Here is a 17,829-nt window from a genome sequence, read left to right on the forward strand (position 1 = left end):
GGAAGAAGGGAAGAGCTGAGGGCTCAGAGGCAGGCTGGGCTGGGCTGGGCTGGAAACCCTGCTGCTCCTGGAGCAGGATGTTCGCCAAGTGGGAGGTGGGAGCTGGCCCGGCGGAAGCGCTCGGGGTCAGGGGAGAACTCGGAGAAGTGGGGCAAGGAAGGAGGGTCCCAGGACCCAGGAACAGACAGTCCCCACACCCCCACTGCCTGGATGGGCAAACTGAGGGCCCAGGCTGCTCTGTGCTGCCTCCCTGCAGGGGTGGGGGGGGGCCACGTGCCTGCAAGACCAAGGGTCCAGCCAGGTCTGGGGAGCATCTGACCATCGCACGCCCAGACCCAGAGCTGCCTGCTCCCTGCTGTGTGGCAGCGTCCTCGCTGGTGGGACTGGGGGTGCTTGTCCTTCAGGAATGTCATCCACAGCTTTAGTGTTGAGAACCCACCCCCACTCCTGGGAGACACACAATGACACCCTTGCAGCCCCTACTCCAGAGGTGCTGTTTGCAGCAGTGAAGGACAGAGGAGCCGTACGCAGCTCCCAGGGGCTGCAGCCGGCGGGTCAGGACACCGGGAGAGCTGCGGTGCCCTAGGACTGGCTTCCGTGTGGGGCCTCAGCGTCCCATGACACAGCCTGGGACCCACGCCCGGTCCCCTCGGGCAAGCCACCGGAGCTCCCAGTCTGTGCAGGGGGTGCTGGACTGTGGCTGCCCCGTGGGCTGGTACACAATAGGTGCACTATGGGTGTTTGGTGCAGCTTTCAGCTGCAGCTCTCTCCTCCCCCCACCCCACCCACGGGGACCTTGCAGCACCCACAGGCCCTGACTGTGCGCCGAGCCACCCTGCCAGCCCCTCTCGGCCAGCTTCCATTGAGCGCGTCCCTGGCCCGCCTGTCACAGGCCTGGGGGGTTGGGCCCTCAGCGCTGTCTTAGCAGGACGCTGATTTCTGTTTTTCTGCAGCCAAATCACAGCAAAGGCACTTGTTACTGCTGAACCCATTAAGTGTAATTATGGTGCTCTCGGTGGGAACGGGTAATTATATTGGTGGCCCAGTGCCACACTGTGCAGTGTGCCAAGGGCCAGGGGCTTCATAGCGGCAACTGTTGGCCCTGCCCCTGCAGGGAGGCAGGGGGAGAGGGGTCTGGGCGGGGCAGGCTGCCGGGCCCCGCGAAGGAAGGACACACATGGCCTGGCCTTCCTCCTGCCCTGATCCCGGGGCCTGTACACCTGAGTAAGCATGCAGGCCCTGAACCTCCCCAGGCCTTGTCCTTCCCTGGCTTCAGTCACAGCACAGCCTCTGCCAGTTTGTCAGGTGCCCCTGGCATCAGAGCCCCTCACAGGTGGGGCCGCATGGACCCCTGGCCCAGTGCCCACATGTGGTGGAGCATGGAGTGGGCACTCATGGCCCTGGGACTGGGCCCTGCTGCTTTGGTCGCCTCGTTGATCCATGAGATTCGCATCCCCCTACCCAGCTGGAGGAACACAGGGGAAACGGAGGGGCATCAAGGCTCAAGGTCACACAGCCAGTATGTGCTGCAGCCGAGGAATCTGAGGGTGGATGCCCTGTCCCTGTGATCCTGCCTCAGTCCCCTCAGCGCTGGGTGGGCCGGGGGCTGCAGGGCAGGGTGGGGACTGCAGGACAGGGTGGGCCCCAAGTGGGTAGGTGCAGGGTCTCAACACCAGGTTTCTCAGGCTGTCTACTGACACGCGGTGTTTTCCAAGTGCCGACTTCTCTCTTTAAAGGAAAGTCCCCCGTCCACCCCGCACCAGCCCGGGGAAGGCCTCTGGGGGCCTCCTGCTCGCGCCCTCGCTCTCTCCAGCCCAGGGCAGTACAGGCAGGCAGCCCCACAGAAATCCCGCCCTGGGGGGTGGGGGTGGGTCCCGGTGGGAGGGGGTTCTTGACGTGGGGGTGGTGTGTGGGGTACAGGGAATGCCCCTGGGGCCCTCCCATCTGACGGGCACTTACCTGCACCCAGGGGTTTGGGTGAAGCCCCAGTCCCCCAGCCGGGGAACCCCCCACACGCAGCCTATCCCCCATCGGGCAGCCCCTGGGTCACCTGCCTGGGGTGTGGGCCCCTTCCTCATACATGACACGGCTGGCCCACCACAGGGCTCCCCGATCTGATGGGCCAACCAACGTGAACATGGGGGTGCACCCCTGCCTGGAGACAGCCACTGAGGGGGTCACAGCCAGAGTAATGCCATGGCCTCTGTGGAGCCACGGTGCCACCTGGTGGCCACTCCCAGAATGGCTGAGCGTTCTGGGATCCTGGGTGGCTTTTCATCCTGAGGGCCAGCGACCCCACAGGGTGGCCAGGTTCACACAGCACAACGGGATACAGCACTGGCTGCTGGCCCGGTGCCCTAAGGTCCTGGCTGGATGCCTTCCTGCCAAAGGGAAGACTCTCCTGGACAGGACCCTTCACGGGCAGGCGGCTTCCACTCCCAGGACTAACTTGGGGTGGGGGGGAGTGTCCTCACTCACCTGTCCGTCCATGTTCCGGCCCCCTTCATTTGGGCACACAGTAGAGCTGCGGGTCCTCCAGGCCCAGGCACTGAGCTGGGCTCAAGTCCACATCCCTCATCGCCCATCGCTGTGGTCAGGGCATTCTCCATCTGCTGGGGTCACGGAAGGTTTCATGCAGGGCCACGGGGAGGGGTCTTCAGGGCTGCCCTCGTGAGGTGTCTACGGTACTTGGGGTCCCAGCTGGACAGTGCTGGTGAGACTGCTAATTCAAGAGGCTGACCTCAGTTTAGGGCATCAGAGTTGTGGGAGCCTGGCAGAGGGGCAGTGGCTGGCCTCTCGCCTCCATCCAGGGTCCTGCTGTACACGAGGGGTTGGCAGCAGTGTCCAGAGGCCGGTGTTGGGGGGTCTGTCCCTCACTGCCCAGCTGATGGCCTGGCCACGGGGGAGCGGATTTTGAGGGACTGACCCTGTGGCAGCTGTAGGGGGTGCTGGGGGCGGGTTCTGGGGCTCCCCCACCTGCCACATGGACCCTTAACTCAGCACCTGCCCCACGTGGTTCGAGCACGTCAGCATGCTGGTCATTATGCTCAACTGCGTGACCCTGGGCATGTTCCGGCCCTGCGAGGACGTCGAGTGCCGCTCGGAGCGCTGCAGCATCCTGGAGGTGGGCGGGGCCGGTGGGGCGGGGCCGGCGGGGCGGGACTGGCCACAGGTGACCTGGACTGGGTGTGAGGGGCGCAGGCCCAGCTCTCAGGCCCCTCTCCTGCAGGCGTTTGACGATTTCATCTTCGCCTTCTTCGCGGTGGAGATGGTCATCAAGATGATCGCCCTCGGGCTGTTCGGGCAGAAGTGCTACCTGGGCGACACGTGGAACAGGCTGGACTTCTTCATCGTTATGGCAGGGTATGGCCCCGCCCCACCGCAGACCAGCCCAGAGTGGCCCCCGTACCTGGCCAGGCCTGGCTGGGAGCCCTGCCCCCCTCAGACCCCACGGCAGCCCCTGGGCCCCCAAGGAAGAAGGATGGGGAGGTGTACTCAGGCGGTGCTGGGTCTGGGGGGTAGCTGGGTCTGGGGTACCGGGGGCAGGACACTTGTCCAGGGCTCCCTGTGCCAGCACCAGGGACAGCAGGACAGACACAGGGTGCATGGAGTGGCCTGTGAGTGGTGAGGAGCCCCCAGTGGTAACCTAAGGTTATGCTTCCCCTGCCCTGGAGCCCAGCCAGGCTGGGTGCATGGTGTGGGGATCAGGCCTCTGGCATGTGCTCACCTGCCCTGGCCTCCTGGCCTCAGCTGGCAGGGTGCCCTGGAGAGAGCCGTGTGCCCGCTGGCCTGGCTCTGTCCCCAGAGCACCTGTCGGCCGCCTGAGCCCCCGTTCTCTCTGCCCCGCTCCTAGCATGATGGAGTACTCTCTGGACGGACACAACGTGAGCCTCTCGGCCATCCGGACCGTGCGCGTGCTGCGGCCCCTTCGTGCCATCAACCGTGTGCCCAGTAAGTAACCCCCACACCCGGGCCTGGGACAGGTGTGTTCTGCTAGCCCTGATGAGAGCTTTTGAGGACCCACTGGGGCACAAGACCAGAAGGCCACACTGCCTGTATGGCGTCTGGATGCTCTGGCCTCAGCCCAGACCCCAGTGCCAGGGTAGGAGAGGCTGGCCTCCTGCCACTCGCCATAGGAACCTGAGGATGTGCCACTCCTTTTCTGGGGAGGACAGAGCAACACTGGACCGAGTTGGGGTGTGATGGGCAGGCAGGCTGTGTGGGGTCCCGACTCCCCACGGTGCTGCTGAGTGACAGGGGCCATTCTGAACCTCAGACTCCTCATCTGCACAACATTTGGGGTCATGCCCGGGAGCTGTGCAGAACTTGGTTGCTCTCTTGTCTGGCCCACCCTGATTCTCAGGTCTGAGTTCTGCCAAAGGATCTGGTGCTCAGGGAAGGGTGGAAAAGCTTCCAGGGGGTCATGTGGCTGCTCGTTTGGAATGTGGTCTGTCCGGACCCAGGTCATCTGCCCACATGGGGCTGTTTGGGAGTTTCTGTGCCTTCAAAGTCTTCAGGGATGTGACCGACTTCAGCCGTTAATTTTCCTGGGGTTGTGTGTGGGTGGTGCCCATGTGACTGTAAAGTTTGTATACACACATGTGCATGTGGGTCTGTGTGTGCCGTGTAGGTGCGCACAGCCTTTCTGGCTGCCTGACCTGGGTCCTGGTGGCCTCAGCACCGAAGTCCAGGTGGTCAGGGTGTGTCCTGCGGCCCCTCCAAGAAGTCACACACCCCCAGGGTGGGTCACTCCCTCCCCCTGGGGCTGTCAGCTCCACCAAAGGGCAGATGGGTGAGGTTTATGCTGTGAGATCCCTGGGCCTTCCTTCTACGTGCCACCTGGCTATACCCTCAGGGATCAGACAGGGCTCAGATGCTATGTGATCCTGGGCAAGTACTGTACCTCTCTGAGCCTTGGTTTACCCGACTGTGAATGTGGTACTCCTCAAGGATGGCTGTGGGTTGAGGTGAGGTGTCATACGTGGTTCTTGGCTCTGTGCCCAGCACCATCAGGCACTCAGTCCGCTCACCTGGACCCTCTTTCAGTGTGTGAAGTGATAATACAGCCCCTTTCACAACACAGATCTTCACTTTTCAGACCAAATGCCTGCAGTGGCCAGAATTGCTGCCAGCAGCTTGGCCTCGCTCTGGGGACATGTCCTGGTCCTAAACAGGGTGCCTCCCCAGGCAGGACCATGTGCCCCTCGCAGTGAGCCCCCAGTGGTCATGTTCAAGGCTGTGTCTCACTCTGGCTGCCTGGGGTCCACTCTGACCCTGGATCATATGTGGCTTTTTGAGCCAGTTGCTGTCTGGCCAGGGTGGTGCTCACTTTGTCCCTGATGAATCTTCCTCTTGTCCATTTCTGAAACTTCAGTGCTTCTCCCAGCTGTGATTTCCCCCTGTGACCCCAGGGGTCCCACCTCTGCCATCCAGCAGCTCCAGGTTGCTCTCCACGAGGCCCCCTGGCTCAGCCCCCTGGCCCAGGGCTCTGCCTGCACCCTTAGGTCAGCTCTTGCTTGTTTCCGGAAACAAGTCTTATCCTCGCTGAGGTCTGGGATGGGGGCAGGCCCGGGACCAAGGGGCGCATGGGGCTTGGCTGACCCACTCCCTCAAATAATCAGCATACATGCAGCCCATCGCACCCAGGAACAAGAGCTTCAAAAGCCGCTTCCTGCCCTGGGGTGCACATAGCCCCTGCTTCCCCTCCAGTGCAGGGCTCTGCTCAATGTGATTCTCACAGAGGATGGAAAGAAACGCTGGTTCCCGAACCCAGTATCTGCTGCAAGACCCCCAGGCTGCTGCTCCCATGCAGGAGCCTGGGGCCACGGGACTCCTGGTCTGGTCACCCTGGGGGCCTGCCTGGATGCAGTGTGGTCCCATACGGCATTCGCAAGGATCAGGGACCTCCCGCCCTGAGCCCCTCCAGGCCATGGCCGTGCTCCCCTCTGTGGGGTCTTACCGCAGATGTTTGTCCTTTGGGGCATGCTGGACTTGGGGGGGCCCAGCTCATGTCCCCCACAGAGGTGCTGATGTCCATCTGTGAATGGCAGAGGGCTCAGGGCTCCCAGGAGGGCCTGGGGCCTCAGGGATTCCCAGGAGGGCTCCGCTGCACTGACCGGCTGCCCTGCCACCTGCAGGCATGAGGATCCTGGTCACGCTGCTGCTGGACACGCTGCCCATGCTCGGGAACGTCCTCCTGCTCTGCTTCTTTGTCTTCTTCATCTTCGGCATCGTGGGTGTCCAGCTTTGGGCTGGCCTGCTGCGCAACCGCTGCTTCCTGGACAGCACCTTCGCCAGGTGCAGGGGCCCTGCCCACCCTGCAGGACATGCCCCTAACCTGCTCTTCCCAGGGCCTGCCCCCAGAGGCTCCTCCTCTAGCAGGCTCCTCCCCCTCCAGGCCCCTCCCCTCCCCACCCAGAGGCTCCTCCCCTAACAGGCTCTTCCCCCAACAGGCTCCTCCCCTCCAGGCCCTGTTTCCAGGGACACACCCTTCCTGGAGCAGCACTAGCACTGGTGGGCCTGGGTCTGTCTCTGTCACTTTTGGTTTTAATGTCTGTTTCTATCTATGCCTGACTGTGTCTGTCTGTCTGCTTCTCTCTGTCTCTCCATCTCTGTGCCTTCAGGAACAGCAACCTCAGCTTCCTGCGGCCATACTACCAGCCGGAGGAGGGTGAGGAAAACCCCTTCATCTGCTCCTCTCGCCGGGACAACGGCATGCAGAAGTGCTCGCACATCCCCAGCCGCCGCGAGCTGCGTGTGGAGTGCACGCTGGGCTGGGAGGCCTACGGGCAGCCGCAGGCTGAGGGCGCAGGTGGCACAGGCCACCACACCTGCATCAACTGGAACCAGTACTACAATGTGTGCCGCTCGGGCGACTCCAACCCACACAACGGGGCCATCAGCTTCGACAACATCGGCTATGCCTGGATCGCCATCTTCCAGGTGGGCTCTGGGTCTCCCCTGCACTGGGCGCCCATCATGCGGGGCCTGGGGGCTGGTGCCAGGCAGGCGAGGAGGGCCCGCCGCCCTCTCAGGGCCGTCCGTGTGACCAGCTGCCTGTCCCCCCAGGTGATCACGCTGGAGGGCTGGGTGGACATCATGTACTACGTCATGGATGCCCACTCCTTCTATAACTTCATCTACTTCATCCTGCTCATCATTGTAAGTGCAGGGGCGGAGTGGGACGCACGGGGCGAGGGGTGTGGGGGGCGCCCCCGCTTTGCGACAGCCCTGTCTCAGATCCCAAGCTCCTCCTCTGTTAGCGGCCATCATCCTGTCCCCGGGGTCCAGTGAGATTCTGCTTGTGCCCCTGGCGCAGCGCCATCTTTGCTGGCCCTCTTGGGTCCCTGCACTTGACTGAGCTATAGGGCAGGGTGGGGGCAGCAGAGACCCAGGGCCGTCATGTCCAGGGCAGGTGGGTGGGGGCCCTTGGTGGAGTCAGGGGGAGACTCTGTCCAGCCCCAGGAGGAGGTGGGCAGGGTTGGGAGGACAGAGAAGCCTGTGTGTGTGGGGAGGAGAAAGAGACCTCAGACAGCCCCTCAGGCCCTCCCATGGCCAGGTCCTATCAGGAGGCTGCAGGAGAGTCAGGGTCACCTGTTGGGGTCACAGTCCCCCCCCACAGTGTACATGGGTCCTCAGCACAGTTCTCCACAGTATAGGTGTTTCCCCCAGGCACAGCCCTCCACAGGGATTGTGGCCCCCAGGGGTGGCCCTCACTTGGTTCTCTCAATGGCCCCTGGTGCCTGGGGCAGGGTTTGCAAAGACCAGCAGTGAATTAAACCAGGCACCCGTCCCACCTTATCTCAGACCATAAACACAAACAGAGCAGAGTGTCACCCGGTGACCCTGCCACAGAGGACAGTGAAGCCGTGGGGGCTGAGGAAGGCCTGACCCGGGTGGGAGGGTGTGGCTGGGGACAGAGCTGAAGGACGAGGGAACAAACCACACAGATGACGGGAAGACGTTTCTCCCCACATGTCCTGCAACTGTCTACAAATAGGCAAGGAGCACCTACCCTGCACCACCCATCCCAAATGCTGGGGCTCAACATCGGATCAGCAAGGACCCTGCCCATCACAGGGTGCCCTGCCGCCGCCGGCTACCCTGGGGCCATATCCTGGGCCCCTAGAACGGGCAGTGCACAGTGGGGCTCAGTATTTTTCTCATCAGGGGCTTGATTGTTGTGTAGAAACCACAGCTGCTGTCCTGGTCTTCTGCCCTGCCCAATCCTAATGCCCAGGGCGGTGAGTCCCAGTGTCCCCGCTTCCCTGCCTCCTTGGGACACTCGTCCGGTGAGCTCACTGCCTCCCGCCCGCCACAGGTGGGTTCCTTCTTCATGATCAACCTGTGCCTAGTGGTGATCGCCACACAGTTCTCGGAGACGAAGCAGCGGGAGAACCAGCTGATGCGGGAGCAGCGGGCCCGCTACCTGTCCAACGACAGCACGCTGGCCAGCTTCTCAGAGCCTGGCAGCTGCTATGAGGAGCTCCTCCGGTATGTGGGCCATGTGTGCCGCAAGCTGAAGCGCCGTGGCCTCCGCTTCTATGCCCGCTGGCAGAGCCGCTGGTGCAAGAAGGTGGACCCCAGCGGCGTGCCGCACGGCCAGGGTGCTGGGTGGCGGCCACGGCGGGCGGGAGGGCGCGCCACCTCCATCCATCACCTCGTGTACCACCACCACCACCACCACCACCACCACTACCACTTCAGCCATGGCAGCCCACGCCGGCCAGGCCCCGAGCCAGGCGGCGGTGACACCAGGCTGGTGCGGGCCGGAGCACCTCCCTCGCCCGGGCGTGGGCCCCCCGATGCTGAGTCAGTGCACAGCGTGTACCATGCAGACTGCCACGTGGAGGGGCCACAGGAGAGGGCCCGGGTGGCACATGCTGTGGCCACTGCCGCTGCCGGCCTCAAGCTGGCCACTGGGCTGGGCGCCATGAACTACCCCACCATCCTGCCCTCGGCCGCAGGCAGTGGCAAAGGTGGCCCCGGGCCCAAGGGGAAGCGTCCTGGTGGACCCCTGGGAGCCGGGGGGCACAGCCCCCTGAGCCTGAGCAGCCCCGACCCCTGCGAGAAGATCCAGCATCTGGTCGGGGAGCACGGTAAGGACCTCACCCTGTGGGGAGCAGTGGGGAGTGGGGGACGGGCTCCTGGGACATCCCCGCCTGTGTGCGAACCCTCGTGAGCCCAGCCTTCCTCCCTTGGAGCCCTGGATGAAGGGAAGAAGGGGGGGTTCTGGGCACCTCAGATGGGAGAAGTGTCCCCCGCACCTCCGTCCATCCTGTAGCCCTGAGCAGCTGACGGCTCAGTGGGGTACGAGCGTTTGCCACGTGGAAATGAGAATTCTGAAGCTAGCAAAAAAAAAAACCTGGGGCTGTGCCCCATTGCCCATGCCTGGCCCTGAGAGGGACCACCTGTCCATGGCCTGGTCATTTCTCAGGAGTGGCCGGCCCCCTTTCTAGGTGGGGAGACTGAGGCTGGGGCAGAGGGAAGGGAAAGCCGAGGTCACAGAGCTCCCAAAGGCCGAGGAGAGAGGGGCCGGGGTGCCCCCCAGTATACTCGGTCCTCCCACCTGAGGTGCCGGCCTCACCCACCTGGGACGGGCAGGACACTGTCACCCCAGACACTGGGGTCCCATGCAGACTGAGGCCCTCCCAGGTGGCGTGCGCAGGCAGTAGCCCTTGGGGTGCCTGGAGTGGGTAGAGGTGTGAGTGTCCTCACACGGTGACCGGGGTGTGTCAAAATGCACATGCCTATAGTCCTGCACTGCCCACTGGGGCAGGTTGGCCCCGCAGGGTTCCTGGCTGTGGGGAGTCTAAGCCACCGCCGGTGCAGTCACCTGGGCCCCAGAGACTCAGCCGGGCAGGCAGCACCGAGCAACGATGGCTCCTGCGCATCGTGACCTGGAATGTTCACAGTCACGTCATCCGTTTAACGTGACTGCTGGAAAGTGGCTCACGTCATATTTCTGTGGATGGCGTGGCCCCCTGGCGGATGAGCCTCTCTGCCTCTTTTTATCCTTGAGTGAACAGAGAGTACTTGTGCAGGGCATGCATGTGCTCAGGTGTGAGTGCCCAGGTGTGGGCATGTGTGTCTGTGCATGTGCTCAGGTGTGTGCCTAGGTGTGTATGAATGTTCCCAGATGTGCACATATGCCCAGGTGTGAGTGCCCAGGCGTGTGCCTTTGTACGATGTGCATGTCTGCACAGACACCGTTCACCCCATGGCAGTCTGCTTGTGCACGTGGGTCCCGGGCGCCTGGTGTTGCGGCTGAGCATCCTGAGGCTGCCCACATCCTTCTCCCTGCAGGACTGGGCCAGACCCCCAGCCGTCTGTCAGGCCTGAGCGTGCCCTGCCCCCTGCCCAGCCCCCAGGCGGGCACGCTGACCTGTGAGCTGAGTAGCTGCCCGTACTGCACCAGCGCCCTGGAGGACCCTGAGCTGGAGTTCAGTGACTCAGACAGCGGAGACTCGGACAGCAACGGGGTCTACGAATTCACACGGGATGTGCGGCACGGGGACCACCGTGACCCCATGCAGCCACCCCCAGCGGCGGACACGCCAGGCTCAGGAGGAACGCGACGGAGGGCACAGCGGCGGGCCGTGGAAGGCGAGCAGGGAGGGCTGGGCCGCGTCTGGGCCTCCTTTAGCGGCAAGCTGCGCCGCATCGTGGACAGCAAGTACTTCAACCGCGGCATCATGGTAGCCATCCTCACCAACACGCTGAGCATGGGCATCGAGTACCATGAGCAGGTAGGCAGCCCGGTGCACCCTCCAGAGGTGAAGTGGGCCTGAATGGACAGCTCTCGGAGCGACCCCCGGGGAACACGTTCCTCGTGTGTCTCCTTGAGACTTCAGTCTCTTACAGGGCCCCACAGAGGGGTTTCTGGGGGTTGGGGAATAGGGGATGGCGTTAGAGCTGAATGTCAGCTGTTGTGACAGTTTTTATCAGCCACTCAGCAAACGCTCATGCTTCTCCTTGGCTGGGCCTCTGCAGGTCTTCCTGTCTGGGGTGGGGGTTTGAAGTCACAATCCCAGAGGCAGCAGGGGGCTGAGGGCGCTCACCAGGCCACCCAGTGCTCTTCTCAGGATGGGACTCCCACAGCCCAGTTCTCACAGAGAGAGGCCCCCCCTTACATGAGCCAGACCTTCTGGCTGTGCCCACTGGAATACCCCTGGGTGGCCAGGAGAGGGCAGTGGTATGGAATGGCCCCCAGAGGAGGAATTGTAGGGGTGGTGCCTGGCCCCCCAGTAGCCCCTGCCCGGGACTGGGGCCTCACCAGGAAGGAGCAGCGACTGGGTCCGGCAGGGAGAGGGCGTCCACTCTGGGGACCGAAGCCAGTTCACTTTTTTTTTTTTTGGCTGCATTGGGTCTTCATTGCTGCATGTGGGCTTTTTTCTCTGGTTGCGGCAAGCAGGGGCTACTCTTCGTTGTGGTGCATGGTCTTCTCATTGCAGTGGCTTCTCTTGTTGTGGAGCACAGGCTCTAGGGACACGGGCTCCAGTAGTTGTGGCTCGCGGGCTCTAGAGCTCAGGCCCAGTAGTTGTGGTGCTCGGGCTTGGTTGCTCCGCGGCATGTGGGATCTTCCCGGACCAGGGCTTGAACCCGTGTCCCCTGCATTGGCAGGCGGATTCTTAACCACAGCACCACGGGGGAAGCCCCGAGGCCAGTTCACTTTTAATGACCAAGTTGCCTTCCTCGTTTTCCATCCTCTGGGCTTTTCAAGTCACTTAAGCTATGTTCTTTAATCCTGGAGCAATTCAGGGAAAATGCCAGTAGTGTTAGCCTCCAGCAGCCCCGGCAGGGAGGTTCTCTTTGTGAGGGTGAGACCTAGGCAGGGACAGCAGCAGGCTGGAGGGAATCCCCAGCAAGGAAGAGCCTCTGCACACACACGTGTATACACACACGCACGTGCACACACGCATATATGCAAGGTTTACCTGTGCAGATGTGGACGTGTACAGACGTGCACACGTGGGAGGCCCTGTGCACATGCATGGCACATGCAGGTACATGCAAACTCACATGTGCACACAAACAGGCTACACACTGGCACACACACATACCAGCATTTACACTGGTGCAGGTGTGCACACACACAGGCGGGCCAGCACATCCCCAGTAAGAGAGGGACCTCTGGGGCCTTCTGCTGACAAGGAAGGGTGTGCAAGGCCACCAGGGATCAGGGCAGCTCTTGGGAGGCACCAACTGTGTGCTCTGCACCCCGTGCACCCACATGCCCACCCTGGAACCCTGAGGCAGTTGCTCCAGCCCCTTTTCCCATGGCCTGTGCTTGTGGGGTCTGGGGAAGTCTCTGGAGCCCTGTTTCTCAGACATGCTGGTGGGAAGGTCAGGCAGGGCCTGGGGAGGGCCAGGGACAGTCAGGGTAGGAGGGCCAGGCAGGTTGGGGTCCAGCTGGAGGGGACATGGCTGGAGTCCTTGTTTTCTCCTCCAGACAGCAGCCAGTTAGGCTCCTTCTGAGATGCTGCCACAGCCCCTTGGCCCCTTGATGCAGACTTACCTGCTCCTAGTTCAGTGGAGCGGTCCCCCACCCCTGCTGAGGGGCCCTGGTAGCTGTGGGTGGGCCCTGATGATGTCTCCGCTGCCCTCAGCCTGACGAGCTGACCAACGCCCTGGAGATCAGCAACATCGTGTTCACGAGCATGTTTGCCCTGGAGATGCTGCTGAAGCTGCTGGCCTGCGGTCCGCTGGGCTACATCCGGAATCCCTACAACATCTTCGATGGCATCATCGTGGTCATCAGGTGGGTCCCCACCTCCTGGGAGCCCACAGGGGCCGGGGAGGCTCCAGTGTCAGACGACAGCCCCCCACACATAGCAGAGCCCCAGCCAGCAGGAGAGGCCCTGCCAGCAGTATTTCATGGGATGGGATGTCTTGGGGCAGGATCCCCGCCCTTCCCCACAAGCACTGTCGGGTACACACAGGTAGGTCAGCTACATCTCAGGTGAAAGTTTGTAGAATCTAGTAGAGCTGTTCCCTGCAGGAACAGAGTGGGCACTCAGTGGCCCTTCGGCCTCTCAGCCGGACTCCACTTAAGGTTCAGAACCTTTGAGGAAGGCCAGCTTGCCTGAGGGGTGTCTGCTACAGCAAAATCAGCACAGAAATGAATTGGAGAATCTGGGGGAATTCCCTTCCCCAGGAGGAAGCAGGACCCTCAGGAGTCAATGGATCCCCCACCCTAACAAGAATAGACAAGCCAGGCACAGCTTGAAAGGCGTAGGACCAGGAAAGGCCCTCAACTGAGAAGCTTCTGATTGGGCAGCTTCTGGGGGTCGGGCAGCCAGCAGGACAGCAGCTGATTAGGAGCCTTCAGAGATGTCACCACCATCCCTCAGCCCTGTCGATGCCTTGATGCAGCTGAACCTGCTCCCAGAATGGGGTTGAGCGGAGGCCACGGTGGCTCCCGGGCTGGTGTTCCTGCTTCTGGGAAGAGGGTATCCCAAGGTCAGGGTGGGCACAGGGATGCGTGGCCAGAGAAGGCCCTCCTGAGCCTCGGCCTGCCCACAGCGTGTGGGAGATCATCGGGCAGGCAGACGGTGGGCTGTCGGTGCTGCGGACCTTCCGGCTGCTGCGGGTGCTCAAGCTGGTGCGCTTCATGCCCGCACTGCGGCGCCAGCTGGTGGTGCTCATGAAGACCATGGACAACGTGGCCACCTTCTGCATGCTGCTCATGCTCTTCATCTTCATCTTCAGGTGGGCACGCGCAGTGGGGGTCATCCTGCCCACTGTGGCTGCGAGGGAAAGGCCTGGGGCACTGAGCACATGCCTGCCCCAGAGGGGAGGCCCCTCCCACCACGCTGGCCCTGTTCTCTGGCTTTGGGGCCCGGGGTGCCAGGAGCCTCAAAGCAGCAGCAGAAACTCAGTCATTGGTTCCTTTAGACAGGACTGACTGGGCACCTTCTGAGCCAGGCACCGGCATACTGGGCTCTGCTCCCACGGCTCATAGTTGAGTGGGGTGATGGGACTGGCCCCCAGATGGGTGGATCGGGGATTGTACCCCCCCAAAAAAGCCAAGAATGAGGGAGGCAGAGAAGGGGCGGGGCAGCCAGGCTGGAGTTTCTTGCTTCAGCTGCTGTTTGCTGAGCCCTTGCCGTGGGCCAGCTTGGCCCGGGGCCTCAGGCCTTGGGGAGGAGGCTAGGGCAGAGGGCAGCCCCAGGTAGGCTGGGTGAGACAGGCACCTCAGGTCCTGGCTGCTGCCTGAAGCCAGAGTGGCCTCTGGTTGTCCCTCCTATTCCTGGCCTTGGTCTTCCCACCTATACAATGGAAACAGCTCGTCCGTGGGCACTTGGGAGGGCCCTGCAAATCAGAAAGCTGGGGGTCCGGGGGGAGGTGTAGAGGAACAGCTGCTGGGTGTGGAGGTGACCAGGCAGCACCCCCCATACCCCCCCACCTGTGCCCCCTCCCCTGCACTCACCGCACCCCTGTCTGCCGCCCTTAGCATCCTCGGAATGCACCTCTTTGGCTGCAAATTCAGCCTGAAAACAGACACTGGAGACACGGTCCCTGACAGGAAGAACTTTGACTCCCTGCTGTGGGCCATCGTCACCGTGTTCCAGGTAAAGCCAGGCGGGGCCATCCCTTCATGTACGTGGTAGTCCCTGGAGAGCCACAGCCCTGCTCAGAACAGCCCCAGAGCTGGCTGAGGTCTGTCCAAGGCCACAGTGAGTGACGAGCTGTGAACAGCAGCAGGGACATTGATCCTGGCCCCTGGGGCGGTGGACCTGGTCTCACTTGTCCAGAGCTCCTTCTGGTCCTAAGGGCCTGTCAGCATTTCTACAGCCAGGCCCACCGTCCTGGCACCCCCTCGGCCCCCATGTTGGGCCCACTCTGCCCTGCCACCCCTTTCCCCCAGATCCTCACCCAGGAGGACTGGAACGTTGTCCTCTACAACGGCATGGCCTCCACCTCCTCCTGGGCGGCCCTCTACTTCGTGGCCCTCATGACCTTTGGCAACTACGTGCTCTTCAACCTGCTGGTGGCCATCCTTGTGGAGGGCTTCCAGGCGGAGGTGAGGGGGGCTTCCAGGGGAGGCAGTGGGAGCCAGGCACATTGGGCAGACCAACATGGAGAGAACTCCGTCCTCCATCCACTGGGCCCTTCTGTCCACACCCACCCCCGTGCTGGCCTGGCCTTCCTGTAGGGGGGTTCCACCTGAGGGGAGCCTCACGTGTACTGTGTGCTCCTCGGGCACAGGGCGATGCCACCAGGTCCGACACAGATGAAGACAAGACCTCCACCCACTTGGAGGAGGACTTGGACAAGTTCAGAGACCTCAGGGCCACAGGTGCACATGCGGGTGAGGGGGCGGGGCAGGGACAGGATGGAGGGGTCGCTGCCTGCCTGTCTGGGCACAGCTGGGACTCCTGTGGGCGGGTCCTGGGTGGGCAGATTATCCTTCCTGGGAGCCCTGCAGGCTCAAGCGGCCTCCTCCCCCCTCCCAGAGATGAAGATGTACTCGCTGGCGGTGACCCCCAACGGGCACCTGGAGGGCCAGGGCAGCTTGCCCCCTCCCCTCGTCATGCGCACAGCAGCCACACCCATGCCCACCCCCAAGAGCTCCCCACACCTGGACGCGGCCCCTGGCCTCCTGGACTCACGACGTGGCAGCAGCAGCTCCGTGGACCCCCAGCTGGGGGACCAGAAGTCTCTGGTAGGGATGGTCCCCCGCCCTGGCTTCAGGGCACCTTCAGGCTCCACCCACCCAGTTCCTTAGGCCTTCCCCAGAGATGAGTGAGGGTTGCGCACTCCCCCCCCAGTCATACCCCAGGAATCCCTTGGCCCTGAGTGCTTTGTTTTCTATAAATGGAGCCAGAAGCTGCCGTTTTTGTGGGAGGAGTATGAACAGGCGAGTAGACTGTCAGGCCGGAAGTTTATCTTCCAATTTGCAATCATAGATAAAAGCTGGCAAAGCACACAGCGTACAAGAAGGGGAAAACAGAGAAGGATGGCAAAAAGGTGTAAGAAACTGAGTATGTGGGACTTCCCTGGTGGCGCAGTGGTTAAGAATCCTCCTGCCGATGTAGGGGACACGGGTTCAAGCCTTGGTCCGGGAAGATCCCACATGCCGCGGAGCAACTAAGCCCGTGTGCCCCAACTACTGAGCCTGCGCTCTAGAGCCTGCGAGCCACAACTACTGAGCCTGTACTCTGCAACTAGAGAAGCCACTGCAATGAGAAGCCCGCGCACCGCAACTAGAGAAAGACTGCACGCAGCAATGAAGACCCAACGCAGCCAAAGATAAAAAAAGAAATAAAAATACAAAAAAACCTGAGTATGTGAAGCAGGTGACAGAAGCCGGGCGGAGGGTTCCGTGCATCACGACCAACAGCACCCTGCGGAGCTGGAGCCCACAGGGCCTTTCCAGACAAACCCAGAAAACACCGCCCCCAGCAGACACAGCCAGAGCTGGCTTCTGGGCTTCTCAGAAGGGCCCGGGAGAGGTGGGCAGAGCAGGACAAGCTAACCGTGGAGAGAAAGCACGGGGATATGAACCTGGAGGAAAGTCCAGGCAAACCATCAAGGCAGGACGATTGTGTGTTGGTAACAGAAAAGGTGCAGGGCTGAGCCTTGGGTGGGCCGAGTGATCTAGCAACAAGATGCATCACAGCCAAGCTGCTAGGAGTCCCTGGGAGGAGGACAGGAGCTGTTGAGCAAGGATTCCAGCTCAGCTCCTGCTGGACCCCTGAGGTGAAAACGATGAAGGGCAAAGAGGGTAGGCACAGCAAAGGTGAAGTCCCCGGACCACAGTCCAGTTTATCTCCTGGATAAGCAGCGCCTGGCTTCTCTTTGCAAGTCCAGAGTCTGCCAACTAGAAACTGATGCGGGTCCCCTCCCCAGAGATCCAGTTCAGCTGCTCGATGGTATCTGAGGATGCCTGGTCCGTGGCTGGTCCCAGGCCCGCTGATAACCTTCGCCCACCCTCTGGTCCTCGAGCAGGCCCGGGAGGCCCACTCAGTGCTCTTGACGCTTGCTGGCTGTCTCTCCAGCTAGCTGTCAACCCACTGTGCGCCACAGGTGCCCCACTGAAGGTTCAGTGCCGCTAGTGTCTCTCCTTAGCAGGGCTGTCCGCTCGTTAAAGGAGATGATCTACGTACAGATGTCACCCACGGGTGTCAATGGTGATGCCACTGGATGCGAAAGGTCCCTGTGCCAGGTGCCCCTGAGGCCAGGATGTTTGGGGGTAAATTGGGGGGGGGCGTCCGACCTGCTCACTCCTGCCCCCTCCCCGCAGTCCAGCCTCCGCAGCTCGCCCTGCACCCACTGGGGCCCCAACAGCACCTGGAGCAGCCGGCGCTCCAGCTGGAACAGCCTGGGCCGCGCACCTAGCCTCAAGCGCCGGAGCCAGTGCGGGGAGCGTGAGTCGCTGCTGTCCGGCGAGGGCAAGGGCAGCGGCAGCACGGACGAGGAGGCCGAGGACAGCAGGCCTGGTGCGGGAGCCTCGCCAGGCACACGTGCCACACCGCTGCGGCGCGCCGAGTCCCTGGACCACCGCAGCACGCTCGACCTGCGGCCCCCGCGGCCGGCCGCCCTGCTGCCCACCAAGCTCCACGACTGCAACGGGCTGGCCCTGCCCAGCGAGTTCTTCCTGCGCATCGACAGCCACAAGGAGGACACGGCCGAGTTTGACGATGATGTGGAGGATGTGAGTGGGGGTGGGCCTCACGTCAGCCCCTCGCCTCCCCCTGTCGTGGGCTGGTTCCCCAGGTGGGGACTCGGGAGCAGCGTTCATGGGAGGCCCTTGGGATGGGGGAGGGAAGCAGGACAAGCTGGGCAGGAGCTGATCTGGCTGGTGTGGCCTCAGCTGATCCACAG

General features: G+C 62.5%; 1 protein-coding gene across 6 annotated transcripts in view; it reads left to right on the forward strand.

The window, feature by feature from the left end:
- The window catches only part of CACNA1H (calcium voltage-gated channel subunit alpha1 H), a 63,786-nt gene that overhangs the window by 34,088 nt on the left and 11,869 nt on the right, over positions 1 to 17,829 (forward strand). For 5 of the 6 annotated variants that reach the window (XM_082361061.1, XM_082361059.1, XM_082361062.1 and 2 more), the window contains exons 2-16: positions 3,012 to 3,124; positions 3,230 to 3,363; positions 3,854 to 3,951; positions 6,138 to 6,297; positions 6,624 to 6,942; positions 7,069 to 7,161; positions 8,321 to 9,098; positions 10,306 to 10,748; positions 12,609 to 12,760; positions 13,525 to 13,710; positions 14,456 to 14,573; positions 14,870 to 15,025; positions 15,211 to 15,301; positions 15,459 to 15,667; positions 17,249 to 17,659. In XM_082361061.1, coding sequence (XP_082217187.1) covers positions 3,012 to 3,124; positions 3,230 to 3,363; positions 3,854 to 3,951; positions 6,138 to 6,297; positions 6,624 to 6,942; positions 7,069 to 7,161; positions 8,321 to 9,098; positions 10,306 to 10,748; positions 12,609 to 12,760; positions 13,525 to 13,710; positions 14,456 to 14,573; positions 14,870 to 15,025; positions 15,211 to 15,301; positions 15,459 to 15,667; positions 17,249 to 17,659 — 3,461 coding nt within the window. The remainder of the gene's footprint in view (positions 1 to 3,011; positions 3,125 to 3,229; positions 3,364 to 3,853; positions 3,952 to 6,137; positions 6,298 to 6,623; positions 6,943 to 7,068; positions 7,162 to 8,320; positions 9,099 to 10,305; positions 10,749 to 12,608; positions 12,761 to 13,524; positions 13,711 to 14,455; positions 14,574 to 14,869; positions 15,026 to 15,210; positions 15,302 to 15,458; positions 15,668 to 17,248; positions 17,660 to 17,829) is intronic. The other variant, XM_082361064.1, reaches the window with a different exon arrangement.

The sequence above is a fragment of the Balaenoptera borealis genome (genome assembly GCF_965194805.1).
Source record: "Balaenoptera borealis genome assembly, chromosome: 16".
Taxonomy (NCBI): domain Eukaryota; kingdom Metazoa; phylum Chordata; class Mammalia; order Artiodactyla; family Balaenopteridae; genus Balaenoptera; species Balaenoptera borealis.